This window comes from Vespula pensylvanica, chromosome 1 (assembly GCF_014466175.1).
Source record: "Vespula pensylvanica isolate Volc-1 chromosome 1, ASM1446617v1, whole genome shotgun sequence".
Taxonomy (NCBI): domain Eukaryota; kingdom Metazoa; phylum Arthropoda; class Insecta; order Hymenoptera; family Vespidae; genus Vespula; species Vespula pensylvanica.
Genome location: NC_057685.1, coordinates 18,901,063 through 18,924,486, shown reverse-complemented (window position 1 = coordinate 18,924,486; position 23,424 = coordinate 18,901,063). Strand labels below are relative to the sequence as shown.

The 23,424-nt window shown below is 28.6% G+C and overlaps 1 protein-coding gene across 1 annotated transcript; it reads right to left on the bottom strand.

Annotated features, from left to right (window-relative positions):
• Nucleotides 1-604: 604 nt before the first annotated feature.
• On the bottom strand, nucleotides 605-11,969 carry LOC122634370 (G-protein coupled receptor dmsr-1-like). The gene is made up of 5 exons (XM_043823249.1): nucleotides 11,517-11,969; nucleotides 4,400-5,410; nucleotides 2,222-2,333; nucleotides 1,943-2,127; nucleotides 605-1,793 (listed from the first exon to the last, which is right to left on the bottom strand). Exons 2-5 carry the CDS (start codon nucleotides 4,876-4,878, stop codon nucleotides 1,379-1,381), a joined length of 1,191 nt encoding a protein of 396 aa, XP_043679184.1. The 5' UTR covers nucleotides 4,879-5,410; nucleotides 11,517-11,969; the 3' UTR covers nucleotides 605-1,378.
• Between the last annotated feature and the right edge of the window lie 11,455 nt (nucleotides 11,970-23,424).

Here is a 23,424-nt window from a genome sequence, read left to right as displayed (position 1 = left end):
TTTATTTTTTTTTTTATTTATTTTTTATTTTATAAAGTAAAGTGAATGAATTTATATATATATATATATATATATATATATATATATATGCATATATGTATACATAAAAATATACACATATATATATGTATATATGTGTATATATAACATTTAGAATATTATCGAACGTCTTTTCGATTACATATTGTATCACATAGATTTAGAAGAGCATATATATATATACATACATACATACATACATATGTATTATAAGATGTTACAATTTTTACTTACAATTATGTGCTTTTTTTCTCTCTTCTTCTTTTTTTTTTTTTAAGGAATGTTTACAATAAAACGGAAAAAGTATTTGAATTTATATTTAATTTATAGCGTGCGCTTCATATACGCGCAATTGTTTTTTGTTTTATATATAAGTATATATACCATCGAAATATTTGTATTTCTTTAGAAATCCTAACAATTAGCGAATAAATAGTATTGTCTACTTTTTCAAAATAAATAAAATTCACTAACAACATTTTATTATATCACATAAGATTTACGTTCGTCATAAACTAACAAATAAATTCATTAGATCTTAATCTGTGTTTTTTGTTTTTGTTTTTTTTTTTTTTTTTTTTTAAATCAAAATCAAAAAAGAGGAAATAGATGATTATTGCTTGTAAGTATATCGCGAATATCACGATTCATTTTTTTTTGATACGATAAATTTTTATTAATTATATAATATAAATTACTATCAATAAGCAATTACATGGTCTTATTAACGAAGAAATATTTTTTCCTCTCTACTTATCTAATTACAAAGTAAATGATGATCCAGGATAGCTTGATAGATATTTAATTGACTTTACATCTCACTTTACAATTTTGTGTGTAATGTATGCCAGTTTTGTAGGTTTTTTTCACACTTCTAATTAAACATATAAATTATTGTATTAGATTTCATGGAATTTGTTTGGACCGGAGCCAAAGTCCAATATAGGCATAGGAATTAAATGAGCGTGATTCTCATTAAGTGAACGTACATAAAAAAAAAGAAAAGAAGGAACTTCTAACGTTACGATTTGATGATCTTCGTATCGGAAAGATATTTATAGCTGAATTATGACTTTATATATATAGATAAATATACATGGTTACTTTATTATTAAAAAATAATTATTTAGAAAAAATAATTGTCATATTTAAATTTATCGTTTAATCATTTTATTCGGTATTATTGAATAATGTAAAGTGTCTTTTTTTTCTTTTTTTTGTTAATTATATCTACTCGATCATTGAGATTTTATTGAGTCATCGTTGATTTCACATCGTCGATTTGAAATGATTTAAAATTATTTTAGAAATAAGTATCTTTCAAAGTAGGTAGTCTACATCATACGTAAGTACTTTGTACGTCGGTTTGTTGAGTGGCCGGTTGGCATTTCTTCATGATTTTGGGTTTAAATAGTTGTTCGAAAGATGTTCGAAATTGTCGTGACATTAAGCAATAAAGGATAAAATTAATAGCGCCGTTTAATAAAGCTAATATATCCATTATCTCGCCAAAATTATGATAACAATTACGAAAGAAGCAATCGCCAAGAATTCCAGAAAGAAGACCTAAAACACCTTGTGGTATTTCTGTAATTAAAAAAAGGAGTAAAACAGCAACGAGCATTCTGGTTGTCCTATCAGCATGTTTTTCATTCTTGCTTGGCCTTCGTGGTATAACCGAACCATTATTTATCGGTAGATTCTTCACTAAAGGTTGATTGTAATTCTTTAAAGCTTGTTTCCGATTTTTCGTTCTGCGTGAATTAAAAATTGATTAAATTTGTTTAATTAAAAAAATCTTCTATAAAGTACGAATAAAATCTTATCAATATTATTATATATTAATAATATTATATTTGATCGATTATTATCATTATTATTACTATTATTATTATCAATGTACCTGCAAAGTGTTTTGATTAACCAACAACTAATTATGGTTAATATAAAGCAGGGCATAAGTTTGACCACAACTCCAAGTATCCAAAAGTTAAGTTGATAAATGAATCCTTTGTCTCTTGAATAATCGGTATCGACATAGTACAAAATCTCTAAAGTTCCATTTTCGACGAAACGTTTATCCTTTATCTAAGCATTACGTTGTAAGATTATTTATCAGATATCCTTGCCTTTGATTTCGAGAAACGCAGTATCGATTACGAGGAGAACGAATTCTACTCACGCCAAAGACGAAATAACTCGGTGCACAGGCGATCAATGGCGCCAAAACGCAACACCATAGAGCTACTTTGCAACGGGTAGGTGTGCACCATGCATGATTGTATTGCAGAAACCTGAAACACGTACCAAGATATGCTTTGTAACAATGAATTCCAAACAATATACGAATTCTCTCATTGAAAGGAGGGCTTGAAATAAAAATTTTTTATTCGAACGAATATAACAGAGCAAAGTAGGAAGATATATCGATAAATAAATTTAATTTAAAATTTCATACATTTCCTTCCATGAAATTTCATTCCATCCCATTATCATCAGAGGCTTCATTTTGAAGCTCTATTAATTAAAGTAAAAAAACGAGATCATAGAAATATTAAAAGAAATGGTAAATAAGGCCATCTTCGTTATACTTTATTATTTGTACTACTTGACAATTTCGAAGTTTCCTTGCAACGCTCACTTGGGAATTCTATGTCGATACACGATGAAAAGTACATACAAAATGATTGCAAACTTTTAATGTTTTCTTGTAATCGAAGTTAGATTAGTTCCTTTAAACATCCTTCTTTTTAATAAAAATAATTAGAAATAGAACAACGTACTTTGTGAGTTACAAACATACAATAAAGTTTGTAATATTCTTTTTCCTTGAGATATTATTCTTAACATGTAGATAGTACTTAGAACAACGTATCTAAGTATTCAATGTGACAAAAGATCGTTTGACAAAGTTTCATGCACTAGTTATTTCTTAGCAATTCTCGTACGTTCACATTTGCATTTTATCCATGGACCCGTGGAATTACATACGTGTGCGATACAAGATATGTTATTTATACCTATGAAATTTTGTAATGTTTTTTTTCTCTTGGTAGAAATTTAACACAATATTTTTGACACCTTATTGAGTACTCATACTCGATGTTTATGAAGAAAAGTTCAAAGAAATAGATAATACTCCATAAATATTATTACATTTTTATTATCTAAATATCAAAAGAATAACGAAGGTTTCGAAGAAGTATCTTTTTACAATATTAGTAATTGGATTTACATTTTAAATAATTACGTTCGTTTATATTCGATTGCGAAATACAAAAAGCTCGTTCCAATATTAATAAATACTTATAAATCTTTTATATGGTACAGGAGATATATAAAAATAATGGGGGTAACAAGAAATTTTAATATAAAGAATAAAAGTCAAATGAGCTAGGAGAAGTATATATACTCGAAGCATAGAACGTGGTTGTCTCTTTGTTATCTTAGAAAATATTTGAAAGTAATTCGCTCAAGCAATGTTTATAAAGAATATATTCACACGAGATACACATACACACAACACACAATACACGTGTAGGTGCACAGAAAGAGAAAGAGAGAGAGAGAGAGAAAGAGGTTGTATTTTATTTATTAAATAGAAAGAAAAGAAATAAAAAGAAAAAGAAAAAGTCGTTAATAATCAATTCCTCATTTTTGCAAGGTCATATTTAATTATTAAAATCGATAATATTCGATAGCTTAAATTCCAAAAGTTTATGAAAATTTCGGTTGATTTTGTGAGACAATTTCAAACAAGTTGTCAACTATGAAGAAGCTTCAAGGGAGAGAAAATTTATGTGACAAGATTGACAAGAATATAAGATGATAAAGGAAGGAAAGAAAAAAAGAAGAAAACAAAAAGGAAAACGAAAAGAAAAAAGAATAACAGAAAGGAAAAAAAAAAAAAAGAAAAAAGAAAAAGAGAGAGAAAAAGGGATTCGTTATTACGCAATTTATAAGCCGTCGAGTCAATCGTGAAGGAAATCCAGCTTTTGCTATCAAATAGAAGCTTATGCAGATTTATGCGGAATACAAAGGCACGTTATTAGGTATTACTTTACGCTGTCCTAAGAAAACATAATTTTATTTCTTGATAGTCGAACGTGCTTTTGAAGTTTCCATCTTACCTTTTATAACCACCCTCTTACTCACTTTGACGTGTCTTATCCGTCGCAAAGTTGTATTTCTAACGTCATCGTATCGAATAACATTTACGTGCGACGGGTCTCGTTCGTTTATTTTATATATATATATATATATATATATTCTTGTTTTCTTTTGAATATGTATGTATGTACATAAATAAAAATACAATTATTTTAATATTCGTCTAATATATTTATGTAAAAAGAATTACCTTAAAGCGATGTATCTCCAGACAGCTAGGGTAAGAGTGAGTGCGATGCTGATGGTATGAAATATCTGAGTGAAGTGCATGTGAAATAAAACGAAGACAGCCCATCCGTAAGGGAAGATCCGATATCTTGGTAAGATTAAATAAATGTAAATAGCAAACGGTATATACTCCAGCATAACTAACATATCAGCTAGTGCTAATCCCGTTAAAATTTTGTTTATAGGCGTTATCATCATTTCTTTATGGGTTAATACGACGATGTTGAGCATATTGGCAAAGGTACCAAAAATGCAGACCATAATTGCGATGTAACCATGATATATTTTATACGTCAGAGCCCAATCTCTTACGGAACCGTTGCAATAACAATCCGTGTTGAATAGTTCCAACAAGGAAGTATAGTTTTCTATGAACTTGAGGTCTTCTGTTGTAATATTTAGTTGACGGAAAATGTCGATGTAATTTTCAAAGCGATACATGCTCGATATATTTCGAAGAAGCAACTTAAAGTGCTTGACAAGAGATTTCAGATGTACCTTGTGATACAGATTCCGAATAAAAGAGATTACTTAATTTTGCTTCTGCTTCGAGAAGGATAATCGTTTATTCGTTGATTGTCAATTTCAGTATTCTCATCAGCATGATCTTAACTTGATCTTATTCCAAACGAATCTCGTTCCAGTTAATAATGTTTTAACCGCGAAAACTTGAAGACAAATATACGAGCGTCCAGAACAGTTGTTGACCCAGTTGTACCTTCCTAATCGAAGGATAAGCGATGAGTGTTTAGCAAAAGACTTCTTGTTTGGCGAAAGGATCGACTTAATCGTTTGAAATACGAATTTATTTCTTTTTTCACAAGATCGTACGAGATTGAATGTAACGTTTGATCTTTCTCAAAAGATCACGTTCAATGATTCTTCGATGTTTTATTCTATTCTTCTTTTCTCTCAACTTTCTTCGCAATAATACATCGTATATTTCTATGCATTCTGTTCACATACAGGATTTCTGAAAAAAAAATGTTTTCTCGTTAGATCGAAAGTATCGATGCCATTTTTATTTCTTTTCCTTTTCTTTTCTTTTCTTTTCTCTTTTTATACATAAATATACCTATGCGAAATAAAATGTGAATGAATAAAATACAAAAAGAATGGATATTAATTTTGTGAAATATAATATGTTATAATAAAAGAAAATAAATAGAAAGAACACTAATAAAGCTAAATATAACAATATGAAAAAGTTAATTATTAGAGACAAATCGTGATCGAATAAAATATTGGTTTTGCTATGTATAAACATATCTATACGATGTAAAATACGTATGAATGTGTACAAAGAGAATGAATATTTGTGTCGAACATGTAATGAATGAACGAATAATGTTTTAATAAAAGGAAATAAACAGAAGGAAACACAGCGATATGAAAAGATTAACTAGAAATGAATTGTGGTTGAATATCGCGTGTTGCGTGAGATATATTATTAACGTATGTTCATATGTATATAGATCGTACATAGAAGATAACTATTTTATTTAGTTAATACGCTTTTTTATCGAACAAAGTGAATTTTAATTCGATAGAAGGTGTTACGATTTTACGTGGGATTTTACATGGAACGGAATATTTTACAAGGAAGAAAGAAATATAAAATCGAAGTTTAGTAATATGAAAAAAGTATAGACAAATAACGGTTCTATTTTTCCGTATTTCTTTTTTTTTATATATGTTTTTTTTTTTTTACTCTTTTATTTGTCTTTTTTACTTTGTTCTCTTGCGATTCAATCGAGAGAGTTATGATGCGAAAAAATATTGAGGTCTCCTTTTATTTCCGTTTGTGTCGAGCGTTTATATTTATAATATAGCTATGTAACTTTTGAAATTGGAAAAAGAAATGATCATCGGCATATTACGAAACGTTTTGATTCTTTCTTCCTTCTTTATTTCTTTTTATGTTTACTATTAAATCGTTTACTACAGATTACAATTGCGATTGTTATCCAGATAGATAGATAGAGTTTACCAAGAAAATGAATATGCAAAGTTCAACGTAATTCCATTAAAAGTTATGTCAAAAAATTACGAGACTATTATCTGAGTATTTTCACTGAATAAAAGATATTTCGTTGGACAAGGGAAAAGAATTCGTCTTCTAAAGAGAAGAGTCGGAAAGAATTACATCCGCACAAATGCTTCGCATTGTTTCTTAAAAGAATGCAAACTATTTTTTTCATTTCGCAATCGAATAATTCTTACTCGTTTGATTATGAATTCAAATCACAAGCATCTCGTTTTTTCTATTAAACATTACGTCGAAGTAAATCGAATTTAAATTATTTGTTAATGGGATATTGGATATTGTAAAGTCGATTTATATGTATATAGCCTACATAATGATAAACGTAAAATCAAAAAAAAAAAGTAAATGGAAAAAGAAAGAGAGAGAGAGAAAGAGAGAGAGAGAGAGAGAGAGAGAGAGAGAGAGAGAGAGAGAGAGAGAGAGAGAGAGAGAGAGAGTGGAAAAGAAATCCTGGAAAATTGTTGTCATAAAATCTAAGCACACCATTTACATATTCCTATTTTCTGAGTTGAAAAAGCGTAGTACATTTATAGAGATGTATTACATGTGAATGTGTAAAAAGAATTATGAAACTGGATGTTATTTATCGTGAACAATTTAACACGGCCATATTTGAAATTTTAATAGATCGTAATATACCAACGCGAGAGGGAAATCTGTGAAATGTATAATTAAGTTCATGGATTTCGAGATGGAAATTTTTTTTTACCGCGGTTGATATTGCAAATTTTTTTTTTTCTATTTTGGAAAAGTTTTATTTTCACAAGTAATAGAAGACAAGTCAGACAACCCTTTCATTTCATTTTCTTAACTTATTTATAATTCTTTTTTTCAGTATAATTCTTGCTTTATATATGTTGTTTACAATGATAAAAGATTTGTTTTTTTTCTTTTTTTTTTTTTTTTTACATATGAAATTTATAAGTATTCTCATGAATGAAGGATATGCCTTTCGATTTATTAAACGGATTACACATATAATAAAAGAGAGAGTAAGAGAAGAAAATAAAAAAAAAAAAAAAAGAATGTACTTTAATAAAAATGAAAAACCTCAGAGTCAAATTTTAGATAAGATATGCACTCATGTATAATGCATGTCGTGTTTTCCGATTCCTCGCTTATAACTGTTGCTTTTTTACGGTTCTTCATTGTTTACCCAAATATCATTATTATTTCAGTGTTCTTATAATATATATAATCAAACAGTGATCATTGAAATTCAATGAGCATTCAGATCGATATAAAATAAATTTACATGTTTTAAAAATGTTTTACACCGATGAAGATTTGCCAATCTCTGTAGTATTCCAATAACGTTGCCCGTTCAGTTTTATGTACATATGTGGAGATTATACAGACATTTTTTTGTTGCTTTTTTATTCGTTTTTTTTTCCCGACTTTTTGTTATACGTCAATTTTCCATCAGTTCGTCTCATACCACGAAATTCGAACTGTCACTATTATGTTATCATACAAACATAGATAATGGAATTTGAATGACGGGACAGTTTTCATAATCTAAATAGATACGAGCAATTGTAGAGAACTTTACAATGTGTTATCGATAAAGTATTTTTAAATAGTTATTTGAATGAGAAATTTCATGTAATAAAATTGTTTTCATTATCAGTTATCGGCGAAAGTTTTGAATACCGTTCGATGAGTATCGATAAACTTAGAGAATGAAAATTTTATTGAATACGATTTCTCATTCGATAATCATTGGGCGAATTAAGGAAAAAGCAATCGTTTAAGGATATCAATGGTGATTTATGCGAATATCATCAACTATTCTTGTTTGTTCACTCGGAGCAATGTTTCAAGCTATTTATAGAAGCTCAGCTTGTTAAATACGAATGTCCTATCCTGATAGTTCTAAGATAATATTTGTAAACTCCTTCGAAGAAACGAATACCTATGGCGATGTAATCAGAGAGAAATTATTTTATCCGTTCTGGTCCTATAACAATAAACGTTAGCCATAGAAATTACTGTAAATGTCTATCTAACGATATATTTTTATATATATTTTAACAAAAACAAAAAAAGAAAGAAAGAAAGAGAGAAGAAAATTGAATCGTTCGTCGAAGCGAAACTCATTTATTTTTAAATGGCCGAACGAATTTTTATGCTAGTGAAATTAAGAAACAATAAAAGAGTAAGAGAGTGGTATCGGTCTGTCGTTCGAGGTAACCAGTTAACTGGATTTGGGCGAGCTCGTAAAAGTGATGTTAACTTCGTTTTCCTTCCCTTGAAACTGACTTAATGTCTCGAAAATTTGACGTGGGACGAAACGTCGATTTTCTTTCAAAAGCTAAAAGATACTCTGACGCTCGTGTCCTGAATTTTAACAATATACGATATACGAAGGATTGTACGAAAAAATTGAGGATATAGATATATACATAGATATGATGATAGCTGAAACATCGAATACTATGATATATGATATCGGACTGAAAAGAATCAATTTTTCTTTTGTGTTCAATCACTTCTGATCTCTTTACGATGAATATTCCTCTCTCTTTTTCTTTCTTTCAAAGATCGAGATTTTCAAGAATTATTCCTTATATCCTTTCATATTTTGTATAATTCATCTCTTTTCATTTATATATTCTACTTTTTTTTTTTAATTTTTATTTTTCATTCAAAAACAGAACAAGAAATGTAATATCTTGCTTGGACGTTTCCCTGTAAAATATAAAATTGCACACTTGACTCATGAAATGCAATATCGTACTTAAACGTTTTCCTGTAAGATACAAAATTATTTACTCACGTATGAATGTTACTCAAATAACAACCGAACGAAGTTGGATTATATGTTCAGTACGTATGTACATACATGAATGCAAATATAACATAAAAGTTTTCCGCAATTTTTAGAAATATTTATGATTTCCATCGCGAGAATCATCGTTTATTAAAAAGATCTACGGATAGATTATTTGACTCAAGTGAGCAATTCGGTTTATTAATAAAGTACAAAGATCGATCTGCGAATTGGGTTAATCGCGTCAAGGATCGTTAAACGATCGGTAAGACATGTGAAAAATGTCATTGGCTTAATAAATGAAAGATACGTTCATATAATCATATAATGAAACACTTAAAATGAATATAAAAATACTTTTCAAGACTGATCGCTGTTAATATAATTCACGATTGGAATTATTAATATGAGCTCGGGTTAAATTGTAATATCTATATATTATAGAATATTGAAAATAATGAATTGAATAAAAGAAATGTAGTTTTAACTCCGTTGATTGATTCTAACGTCATTATTTATTCTACGGATTGTTAACCACGTTAACCACAAATGTGGAAATGAACGTTCAGGATTATATATAACATCGGCTATAATTCGCACAACTATGTACACGATCGATGCAAATTTAATATAATCCAATCGTTTATATCTTCATATTAAATCCAAATAATTTCTTTCATTTTTTAATTTCGCCGTAGCTTTAATAGGAAATATTAATTTTTATTCTTTTTGAAAACGTCCAAGACGTTATCGTTAACTCAAAGAATAAATTTTTGTAAGGGATAACTTTGTGAGCTAATAATTTTATAAAATAACGATCTACCAAATATATAAATATTTTTCGCAAATTGAAAAAATAGATTTACTTACTAGAATCGACCGATAAAAGGAAGAATTTTATTTGCTAAAAAATATAATTTGAATCTAACAAAGGAATAGGAGAAGTATAAAAAGAATGAATTAACATGACGTACATTGCTAACTCGATATCCTATATATACACAGTATCGATCAGGTTTTCTAATACTGACAGACACTCCGTAGGATGGGAGTGATAACAATTGCAGACTAAATGCGAGCTAACAAGTGATTGGACATGGTTCTCACACAAAGAGAATGTACTATCGTAGATTCAACCGAACTGTTTACATCCCGCAGTCTACTTTCGTATTATGGTATATTATGGAATATTACATTTGCTTTGATCCTTTCTATTTTTTTTCTTTTTCACGTGGATATATTCTTTTGTATTATTTCATTCGTGTTAGGCGGAAATCTGTTATAATACCTATGAATAAAAAAAAAAAAAAAGGAGAAAAAGAAACAAAATTACGTGGAAAGAATTAATTCATTAATATTTTTATAAAGTATATACGCGTATACGCACAGACATAAAAACTAAAATAAAAACTTCTCGGATCTCAATATTTCTACGAGATTACGTTTTATCGTTAAAAACTTTGTAACGAAGACAAAGCTTTGAAGATATTTTTATTGGTAAAGCAAAAATGAAGGGAAAAAATTGTTCTCTTATAGAATGAGAAATTAATTCTGAAGAAATATCTTTTCTGTTTACCTTCGGAACAAAATTTCTATGTGTTTGCTACATCATTCAATAATTCTTAATTTTCGCATTGTGAAATTTTTATCTTCATTTTACACTCCACCATCACCATATCACTATCCATCACTATCACCATTATATAAGCTTGATATTATAGAATTGTAAAGTCAATTCTTCGTCTTCAAAGGAAAAAAATGTTGCTTTTGAATTTTCTACAAATAAAAACGGATAAAAATTAGTAAAAAGGAATAAAATTACATGCTTCGTCACTTTGCCGAATGAAAAGGTTCATATGTAATTTTCGTTTAATGTACATCATATGAAATTCTTTATATATTTACCGCGTTCTCTTACTTAGAAGATTTTCACGAACGAACAGATGACGCAATCTATATATTTGCATGAATTCTGTACTATACGGGAGATATAAGAGGAGAGAGAGAGAGAGAGAGAGAGAGAGAGAAAATAGAGGGAATAAAAATTGTGGTGACAATGAAGGGTAAATACGAAAAGAAGTGTGCGCGCATAATATTTTTCCTGATTGCATTAGAATAGAAAGAAATCATTTTTTTTTCCAATTTTACGAAGAAAAATTTTATTCACGAAATTGATCGTTCGATATTAAATAAAAAATGATTCTTCCGCATTCGTTCGATTAATATCAATTAATATGGATAAAATTGTAAGCAACGTACCTAAATGCATCATACGTAAGAGACGAAGTTATTCCCTTGGAAACGAAGAACACACGATTTAATTGAAGTATAATATTATAGATAAAAAAAAATTAAATAACCACCGTTAATCATCGACCGATCAACGCGACGTCTTTTTTTTTTTCCTTTTATATTTTCTTTTTTTTTTCTAAATAATTATTTAACGATTACACTGATAAGTAATTTATAATATATCATTCTTTAGATGAACTAAAGATGATAACACAGTATAGTATAGTATAATATAATATTACGACAAACGTTTCTTTTAAATGTATAATTTCGTAAGATTTGTAATATAGTTTTGTTAGGGCAATAAGTTATATTATAATTGAATAAGATGATCAATATGAGACACCAATCAAATCATGAACTTTGGTTGCGGATAGTCGCGACGATACTGCTGAAAATTCACGAGGATTTCTCGCTCCCTCTTCCTGATTCTCCTCTCTTCTCTTCGATAGCAAGGAGTCTGCGCGATGTTGAAGATCCACACATTATATATCCTTCTGGTCTTTTTAAACGGTAAATATTTTCTGATGTAAAATAGAAAGGATGTAGATATTGATCGCTGTGTGATGTAGATATTTTATCGATTGTTCGACGGTTTTAAAAGGGACATTTTTATTTTTTTATTTTTATTTATTCGACAAAACGATATCTTATTTTAAACGTTATTCAAATCGACTCTTTTGATATTTACTTGTTTTTCCAACAAAATTTTAATTAATAAATAAATATGACCAAGCTATGTTGAACGATGAGAAAAGATTTTTTTTTTTGTTTTTTTTCTTTTTTTAATAAATTTACTTCATCACCTCAATCGATAAAATTCGTTTGATTTTGTATTTTTCTTTGCTTCTTTTTTCATTTTTCTCTTTCCTTTATCCTCTTTTTCACTTTCTCTCAATTTCTTACACGTATGCCAAGAATTTGTTGTAGTTGAGAAGAAGGTGCGTGCCGAGAAGAAACCTTGTAGATAAAAGTAAACGAAAACTATGCAGTGATCTCATAGGTAGTCAAAGAAAAGATGAATCTTTTATCCTACAGAGACGCTATTTCCTTCACGCTTCATCAATCTTTAGTATTTTAGATATATGTAGCTACATATCTTTTTTAACATTTTTTTATTTTACATTATTTCTTCCTTTTTTTTTTTTTTAAATATAAATATAAAATTCGAATATTTGTGAATAATATCTTAGCGAAAATATTTTCATAATAATAAACTTTCTTTGATATTTTTTATGATAATTAAAACAAATTAATTCATTTAAATTCATTTTCGAGTTTAATTTAATTAATTTTTTCTATCTCTATACCTCTGCTTATTTTTTATCTCCGCGTGAATCCATGCAAGAATAGATCCTGGCGAGTAGAGAAATATAAGAGAGGAGATAGTGTGAAAGGTGAGGGATAGAGGGATAAACTACCCTTCGCATTTAGAACGTACGGAAGGTTGACTTCGCTTCGTATAAGTTTCCAGATGGCGCGTATAGTCTTTCCCATGTCGCTAGGAAACGTAATTCGAGGAGACCCTCGACTATAATAGCAACACGTCGTATGCCGCAATAAAGATTTCAAAGGAGAAAAGAGAAAGAAAAAGAAATTGATCGGTCAATTCGAATTTCGACTCGTTTTGATTTCTATTATTTCTTCTTTTTCTTTTTCTTCTATTTTTTTAGAAGAAGATGTATCCTCTTACTCTAACTTTTTCCCTTATTCTAAAATCTTTTTTTATTACATCTATTTTTCTTTCCACTGATTCATCATAATATTGCCCCTTCGGTGATTATTTATCGTCAATTAAACGTAGAATGCTAAATTACATATAATATGTTTATTTACAAATATGCTTAATTAATTTCTATTTAATTTTTATGCCATTATAATACTCTGCAAATGTTTGTGTTTGATAAAAAGATTACTATAATTAACAAACCTATTGAACCGATCGATGTAAATATTAGGCAATTTCATTAAATTACCATATATCGTAATTACGGGACTGAAGACGTGTTAATTATATTTTTATCTGTTGTATCATCCTTGTGATCATTGGAATCACTATTATTGCGTGATGTTTTCAATGGATAGAGTTATCTCCAGGGAGAAAAAGGGAGAGAGAGAGAGAGGGGGGGGGGAGGAGGATGAGGAGCAATATGTATTCTGAGAATTACTGATGAATTTTATTTGCATGTTTCCGTGTTTATATCGAGAACAGTTTTTAAACAATTATTATTTCGAATCTTATATTCAGTCAATGAAATTTATTTTTTCAAACGTCATGTTTCAATCGTTCTACAAGACTATAAATGGAAATATGGAAATATATTTTAATCTGCCATATGTCTACAGATAGAAATATGGAAATATATTTCTACTGTACAAATAGTGAAGTCCCTCAACGTATATACAATGATATCTAGAATCAAAGAATTGATCTATATATTGATTTCATTTGCATTAATTATTGATAATGTTGTAAACAGGCGTGTTTCATATCTTTGGAAAATTTTGTTCTTTATCTATTTTTTTTTTGTTTTTTTTTTGTCTTTGTCCTTCTTTTTGTCTTCCTTTTTTTTCTATTTTTCGTAACTAGCTGCAAGATCAATAATTAATTTAAGCATAACGCAAGTAAAACCTTCAACGCTACCACCATTTTGTTTGATCAAACAAAACGATAACGATCGAACGGAAATAACCGAATTTAATTACGAATATAGAAACAAGTAGGTTGTCGCTTAAATTAAAAACAGCTTTATCACGATGTAAAATCATTTTCCACGCACGTTTTATGCTTCGGTGAAATTGATGTTAATAAAGATTGAAATAAAAGCATGTGACATATAAAACGCGTAGTGTGCGTATATACATACATATCTCGAAATGAAATAGATATTTCATTTCGAGAATAATTATACTAATATTATATAAAATAAAAAAGATTGCATACATGTAAGATATGTTTAATATCATGCAGATTAAAAGTCACATAGAACTTTTATTTCATATATTAAACATGTCTTTTACATAATTTTTTTTGCTCTTTGTTTAACTCCGAATATTGGAACAAATAACAATAGAAAATTGTATAACAATAGAAAAAATATTGTTCGACAAATTTCAAGTTAAACATATATATATGTATATACAAATACAACTCAAAAGCACATAACACACGCGCGCGCACGATAAATAATATTATAGTTTGTCATAAATAATGATTATAAATTATCGTAGATTGATATTATTCTCCTAAAAGTTTTCGTTTGTTCATCAGTAAAGTTAAAATTAATCAATCATTTTCACCTTTGTTTGTGCTCTATCGGTAAATAGACAGGCACCATAGAAAGGTGCAAACATTTTGGTTAGCTTGAACTAACTCAATGAAATAAGTTTGATGCCTCAGCCATGTTTAATATTGCACAAGGATCGATTAACCAAAATTAATAATGAATAAAATCGATCGACTTATCGTTCCGTTTTTAAGTTCTCTTTTTTCATGTATTCTAAGTTATACAGTTATTATAATTTTTTTTCTTTTTTTTTATAAACATTTGTTCATTGAAGAGATCTTTTAATTTTTTATCATAATACCTACAAATTTTTTATATTCTCGTTTGCAAGCAAATAAATAATTGTAATTCTTTAAAGTACCATAATTAACATTATTTTCAAATGGGCGTAATCGAACGTAAATATTGCAATTTCGGATTATTTCCGATAACCGTTTATCCCTCGTCCATAAAATCTCGATATTTTAATTTGATATACATTACGTCGAATATATGAGCAAAGAGCACGCAATAAAATTTATTAATTCGTATTAAACTAATTTTATCTCATAATATTAAATTAATTTCATATTGAAACGTTCTATTGAAACATTTATATAACGTATTAACTCTATATCTATCTTTATTTTTTTTTTCTTCATCTTTTTCTTCGTTCTATCCACATAACTACAGATGTATCTGCAAGTGACACGATGAAGACGATAACAAATACATTATTTTCTTCCTCTATTATATTTATCGAAATAAACTTCTACTTCGAATGATAATAATGAGAACTGTTTTATTGAATTTTATATAATAAAAGTATTTCTTGTATTTTTTTAGAATGAACAAAATGAAATTGAAATTGATGAAATCGTTAAATTATCTTGTTTTAATACTAAAACACTAAAACGATTAATAAACTTCCTTTCATACATATAAAATGTTAAAGTTTGTTTGCACTGTATTAAATATATATAATGTGGTATAATTTTCGATCTTGACAAAACAGCAGTATAGTTTCTTTACTAGAGGTATGCAAAAATATCTACAAATATATAAATACACGTGTGTGTGTGTGTGTGTATGTGTGTGTGTCTACATCATAGAACTTATTATCCATTCAGTAAAGAGTCCATTCGTAATCCTACGAATTTTCCGAATAAATGTATTTATTATTTAAATCTCAAAGAAAGAAGCTTTTTATCACTAATAAGATTATTATATATATCCGTAAAAAAAAAAAGAATTATTTCCTTGTTAAGTCAATAAGTACATTCACATTGAAATACACCTATGTCGATGGTTTCATGTGCTACATTTCTAATATTTAAATTAGTTCCTTTGCCAGAGGTGTACTCGCAAACGAATTCGAGTTTTAAAGTAAAGAAGAAAGGATTTTAATTTCATTCGCAACGTCGTAGTAATTAACGAGTATGACGGTTCTAAGAGAGGAAAAGAAAAAGAGAGAGAGAGAGAAAAAAAAAAAGAAGAAAAGAGAGAGCGAAAGAGAGCGAACGAGAGACATTTTCTAATTTTCTTCGAGATTATATGATCAACTTAATTTCTTGTACCCTTGATAACGGCGCACGACTTTTCATTTTCGTTTTCTGTCGGGAATTATTCCGCGTAGACAAATTTTTGTTGAGTAGTAAAAGCTGAACGTTTGTTTATGTTGAATTAGTGAGAGATAAAATTGAAGATAAATCTTCCATGGAAAATTGCACTCGATCGTTCGACACATTTATCTCTTTAAATACACGAATACATTTCGTAAATGTATGAATTTCTAAAAGATAATCATCCTCTTCAATGCGCATGCAATAAAAGTCAGATTGATATAAAAATTCTTAATATCGAGAATTATGATCTATAAATCGAGCAGTTTGATTTATCTATCTAATTTCTTGATTTATTTTGATCACCTTTTACAAAATATCATTATCGACGTCGTTATTCTCTTTCGACGTATCCTTTAAAACGCATCATTTACTTTCCATATAAGCGAGAAACGAAAAAAAGAACGAACAATTTTATTCTACGATAAGACAGGGTCGTAGGTTAAACGAATCGACTGACATCGATTTACTTTCTATCAGAGAGTTATAAAATGCCATTTTCTCGTCTCTTACGAACATAAACAATCATTTCGCTGTTACGATTATTTGATTATTATTTTTTGTTTTCTTTTTTTTTTCTTTTCTTTTCTTTTTTTTCTTTGATGTTCTCTTTACGCTTGATTGGAGATACATACATATCCGTGTATTTTTATTCCAATATTTGTAAACAATAAATACCGAATTAAATCAATCCTTCTCGTTAAGTAATTTAATTTTCTTATTTTATTTTCGTTTTTTGTTTGTTTGTTTATATGTTCGTTCATTTTCCGTAGAAAATATAATAAAGATAAAAAACAATCACGGTCCTTTCCCCATTGGAAATACTATCACGTCGTTTCTACGATATTTCGTATGTGGTATACACAGGTGGATATACGTACATACATACATACATATATATATATACATTTATATATATATTAATATATATATATAAATATATGTATCTAATAATCTCTCGACGATCTGACCGTTCTTTAGAAAGTATATACACGTGCCTTCGCAAAGATTGATCGTTCTTTTTGATAAAGATTTTGAAGATATATATATATATATATATATATATATATATATATATATATATGTATGTATATATGAAGAAGGGAGAGAACGAAGGTTCTGTATGATAAGTATAAAGATTTACTATCGGATATCTCGATCACGTTGATCGCTATATATATCGTAGAATAGTCTTTCTTTACGTAATTTGAGAGTTATTTTCATATGAACCATATTCTCTTTGCTTTCTGACATAAAGGAGAACCTTTACGTGTTAAGTTAGACCACCTTTAATAGATAGGAGAAAGGAGAGGAGAAATGGTAAGAGGAAACGATGTTATCGTTTGTAAACAGAACTTTGAGAGAAGCGTCTTTGAAAACCGTGGAAGATCTACGAAGTTCTATTGTCGATTGACAGTGAATATATTCTACAAGCTATATCAAAAGTTTCTGTGATAAATAAGCGATTTGAAAAATCAATAATTATTCATTTTCAAAACATTTCAGTCATATAATTTAGACATTGTTACTTTGATATGTGACGAAAAGAAAGACAAAAATTTGCCTCGAAAGTATCAAAAGAGAATAATTGATTTTTAAAACTACTTAGAAACTATTGATTTATCTAGTGACTTTTGGCTCGTCCTATATATATATATATATATTCTTCAAAAGATATATATATATATATATATATATATATATATATATATATATAATCTTTATAATCTAAAAACGTTTCGAAACTTGACATTTATAAACGATCATAGAAACTTAAGATCAAAAGATGTAAGAAGTTCTCCCTGAACAAAAAGAAGAATCTCTTTTAACGTTAGACTTTGTATTGAATACAAAAGATTTCACGGAGCAATGGAAATCTTTCTTTATATATATATATATATCTCTCTTTCTTCTCTCTCTCTCTCTCTCTCTCTCTCTATCTATCTATCTATCTATCTATCTATCTCTTTCTCACCATCTCTCTCTTATTGGGGTTACCCTCTAAAAATATCCATCTTCGGAATGGTGATGATGACGGAGGTGAACAAAAAGTATGGTATTCCCAAAGGGACCTCCGTCAACTTGGTATGCCACGCTGCTTTTCATCAACTTGCCAAATGCTTTTGGTTGGTCAAACAATGGCATCTTCATCGTTGCCTTGCTTGATATACATAGATAGCTCATGGTTGAACCCATGTGACCTTCAACCAATTTGAATTTTTTTTTTTTCTTTTCTTTTCTTCTCTTTTTTCTCTTTTTCTTCATAATTCTCTAATGTGAAAGTGTTCTTCTCAAGTAGCAAAACATTCTCTCTCTCTCTCTCTCTCTCTCTCTCTCTCTCTCTCTCTCTCTCTCTCTCTCTCTCTCTCTCTCCAATATCTAGACACCCGCTGATATTTTGAATTTTTATTGTAAAAACACAGCTATTGATATTTCATCAAAAAATTCTCTCTCTCTTTTTTCTCTGTGATATTTGGACACGTACTGATATTTTGAATTTTTATTGTAAAATCATAACTTTTGAAATTTCATCAAAAAATCTTCTCTCTCTCTCTCTCTCTCTCTCTCTCTCTCTCTCTCTGTCTCTCTCTCTCTCTTTGATATCCGGACACTTGCTGATGTTTTGGATTTCCATCGTAAAATCATAGATCTTGATATTTTAGGAAAAAACTTTCCCTCTTTCTTTCGGTTACCTGAACACTTTTTTATGTTTTGCATCCTTATCGTAAAATCTTGATATTTTTTCAATATTTTCTCTCTTTCTCTTTCTCTTTTTCTATCTCTTTAATTTACATGATTAGTTGGAGTGATTATAAACGATCGACCTAATAGAGAAGCACTTGCAAGTGCTATATAACTCATGCTTCGACCGATCGTACCTTTAGCTTCTGTTCAAGCATAGTTTAATGTATCACCGATGCGAAATTACAGTTAAGAGATGCAGGAACATACACACTTGTAAAAGAGAGAGAGATAGATAGATGGATAGATAGATAGAGAGAAAGAGAGAGGAAAGACAGAGACAGAAAGGGAGAAAGAGACAGAGAGAGAGAGAGAGAGAGAGAGAGAGAGAGAGAGAATGTGTGTATACTCTGTATCAAAATTAATAAACGAGAGTTTAGATCGACTACGTTAATTATCAGCGTTGACTTATTGTTCTAACATTGATCAAACGGCATTATGTTTCACATGTTTCATAACACATATTTCTCTGACGTTATATATTTAAAAATGAATTTGCATAAAAAAGATATCTTCCGTTTCATTTTTTTCTTATCTTTTCTTTTTTACTAATATAAAATCGCTTTTCTTGCAAAAAAGAAATAATACGTTAGAGTAGTAAAAAAAAGAATAAATATGCCAAGGGAAAATAATTGATTAGATAAATATGTAAGAATAATGTTTTCTTTGTACCTTTATACTGTTTCGCGTAGGTTAAAAAAAAAAAAAAAAAAAAAGAAAGAAAGACTTTCTTCCTCCATCTCATCTATTTCTCGAAGCTTGTGTTATTTATTTATTTTTGTTCTTTCTCCAGCCACTCCTACATCCTGCTTGAAAAATACATGTCCGCCGCGTTTCCCGGATAAATTAGACTTAGTTTTTTTCGAGCTTAGTCATAAGTCCCATATTGAATAGCATATTTCGACGCCAAAAATTAATGTCTCATTATATTACAATGGAACTTACAGCATAAAATAGATATATCCCTATTAGATAATAATATTTTGGAAAATCTCTGAAAATAATTATTAACTTCTTTCTCCTTTTACGTTAATGTCTGTAAAATATTTTCTGATTTAAAAAAAAAAATAAAGTTACTTACCCCTTAACTTAAATATTGTTCCTTATAAGGGAAACTTTTTTTCTCCCCTTTTCAGATATTTCCGAATGTACATTTCTAAACGTTATAACAAGATACTCAATATAGAAACGTTCACACTCGTCTCTTTGTATATAGATAATACAGAAACCACGTAAGTGCCCACTTACATTTTCTAACAAACTTTTCGTTTACTTCCTACTTTCGAAGTTTCTTTTAATAAAATAAAAACTTCGTGGATACCTAAGGTATTTTCTTCTAGATCCCTTTCTCTGGATAAATGTAATGTCATTTCACGTAGTTCAAATAATATTTTTTAGAAATATAAGTTCGAGGAAATTGAACCGAAATAGCCGATAACTTAGGTCATAGTATCTTTTATTAATAAAAAAAGAAGAATAAAAAAAGAAACAAAAAGGGTTGAGTAACAGGATTATTATCATTTATATATCTCTCAAAGAAAAAGAAAAAAGATATTTATCTTGTCCAAGATGAGCTTTCAGAAAAACAAATAATATATCTAAAACGTTGATTTTCAACGTATACGAAGCAATAAGGAGAATGAGCTAGTCAGTTTTTCTGACTTAAAGGGGAAAGAAAAGTTAAAGAGAATGTTTCTCTCTCGTCGACTGAGGCGATGACGTAGAAAAGAAAAAAAAAAAAATACAGAAATACGTCATATCACGTCCGACGATTTGATTGCTTTCTTCTGGAAAATTTTTAAATGGCAATTTTTGTAGACATATCTAAATATATATGTATGTATATACACGTGCGAGAAAGATGAGAAATAGCATGTCCTTTGCGATATCAGAGCATATTTATTCTCTCTATCTCTCTTTCTCTCTCTCTCTCTCTCTTTTTCTCTCTCTTCGATAACTTTGTGAAAACGTAGAAAGCTTCGAGTGATTCGATTTTCTTATCACGTTGCGTACGTTTTCCTTTCTTTGCAACAATAACGTTTGCCCGAGTAAATTACTACGAATAATACACCATCAATGTTAGTACCAACTTCGAAAGAGAATGGCGTTAATAAAAACTAATTAAACTCGATGTTCCGTTGTAAGAGACAACATTTACTATTGTTATGTTAAATAAAATCTTAATATTGTTTAATTCAATTTAATGTTAATGTTAATTTAATGTTATTTCAAAGAAAAATCATTCTTCCATAATTATCGCATCGAATTTATTTTACGAAAAGATTTAACGTTCTTTCTCTTCTTTCTTTTACTAGTTCTTTTTTCTATAAATATTGGTTTTGAAAGAAATGTATATTTTTAATACACGTATGTATCTATGTAATGAACGAAATTATTATATATATATATATATATATATATATATATATATATATATACATATATATAAAGAAAAGTTAAGACTAAATCGTTATTCTTTTATGGAATTATTTATAATTTAATTCGAGACAAATTGTTGTCTAGTAAAAAGAAAATTTGCAAAATGACAAAAATTTTTTTTAACGAGCTGCAAGCTTCTCAAACTACGCAAGATATCTTACGTTTATCAATTATAAGAGGATTTACTTTAGCTTCGCCCTGGATTAAACTTTCTTTTTTCCTACGAACTCACCTCCTTGCACTTTTTCAAAGCATAATGACGTTCTCATGATTATGTATGCCTCGAAAAAGGTGTTATTTTTCAATTAAGCCTTAAGTAAAAGTGTATGATCCATTTTTGCTTTTTTCTCGAGTTAAATCTCTCGAGAGATGCAAGTCCCATAGTTTCCAAGATCGGGACGTTCCTCAACTTGATATCATATACATCTATCGTTTAAAATTTTAAATGGTATTTCATGAATAGTAAATGTGATCTATAACCTATGATAAATAACTGGAAACTTTGAAGATCTTATGACCCTATATATATATATACATATATACATATGTATATGCGTATATAGGATAATAAGATAAATATATATATATATATATATATATATATATATATTATTTTGATAATTAATTAAATTGTTAATGAAAAGTTAAAGAAAATAATATATATATAAATATTTTTTTCTGTTAATTCAATTACATAAAATTACTACATATTACAAAAAGTTAGAAAAGAAAAGAAAAAAATGTGAGGAATGCTACAGTGATACAGGTAAAAATATCAATTTTATTCAGCAGGAACAGGAGAGTCGAAGAAATGAGCTACGTGTTTGACATTCTCAACTCTCTGAAGACTAGAAGAAAAGTGCTTATCCTTTTTATTGAAAAGATCGTTTAATTATCGAATATCTACGATATTTTCTATCGATATTCCTATTTCAGAAAATATCCGTTTTAGAAATTACATTTAAATTTTCCTTTTTAGAAAATATCTATAATATTTTCTATCGATATTCCTATCTCTTTTACAATAATAATAATAATAATAATAATAATAATCGAAGAATTTATTAACTCGAATATATATAACTCGTCCAAATATTTTCTTAACTCGAATTGAAAACAAGAAGAAAGAAAATTATCGACGTTAACGAGTAAGTTGTTGAATTTTCAGTCTAAAGAAAAAAAAAAAAGCAAAAAAAAAAGTACTTATTATTACATAATATCAAGATTAAATTGAGAACGTATGACTTTCGACATAATTTATTTATCTATTCTTTTTTCGAACTCGCTTGTTAAATTATTCATGAAAGATACGTACGAAACAGGAAGTTTACGTCGAGTACAAAACTTATTGTAATAAAAATGAGAAAAAAATACGTATCCCAAAAATCCGTTCATCAATCGTTTACAAAACGTAACACACACGAAGAAGACATGCACGCGAGCACACACACATACACACATATCGAGAATATTACTACGAGAGACAATAATATCTATATCGGATTAATTTTCAATTTAATCGCGAATCGAACTAGTTAATATCATTTAAAGCTAATTACTGCTCATATATCCGGAGAATCAGAAATGTGTATAATAATAAATAAGCAAATCGAGGTCTCGCAACGAAGATTAGTTCTGCTGTTTCTCGCAAATTCCATATCAGTAACCATGTCACCTCTGTGACCTCTGTTAAAATGAGGTATATAAAGCGAGCTGCAAGCTGCAAGATCCAATCGTCAATTCGTTGAAAATATATCTATCACTCCGAAGGTTTTGAAATTGAACGAACTGAAGGAACGATTAAAA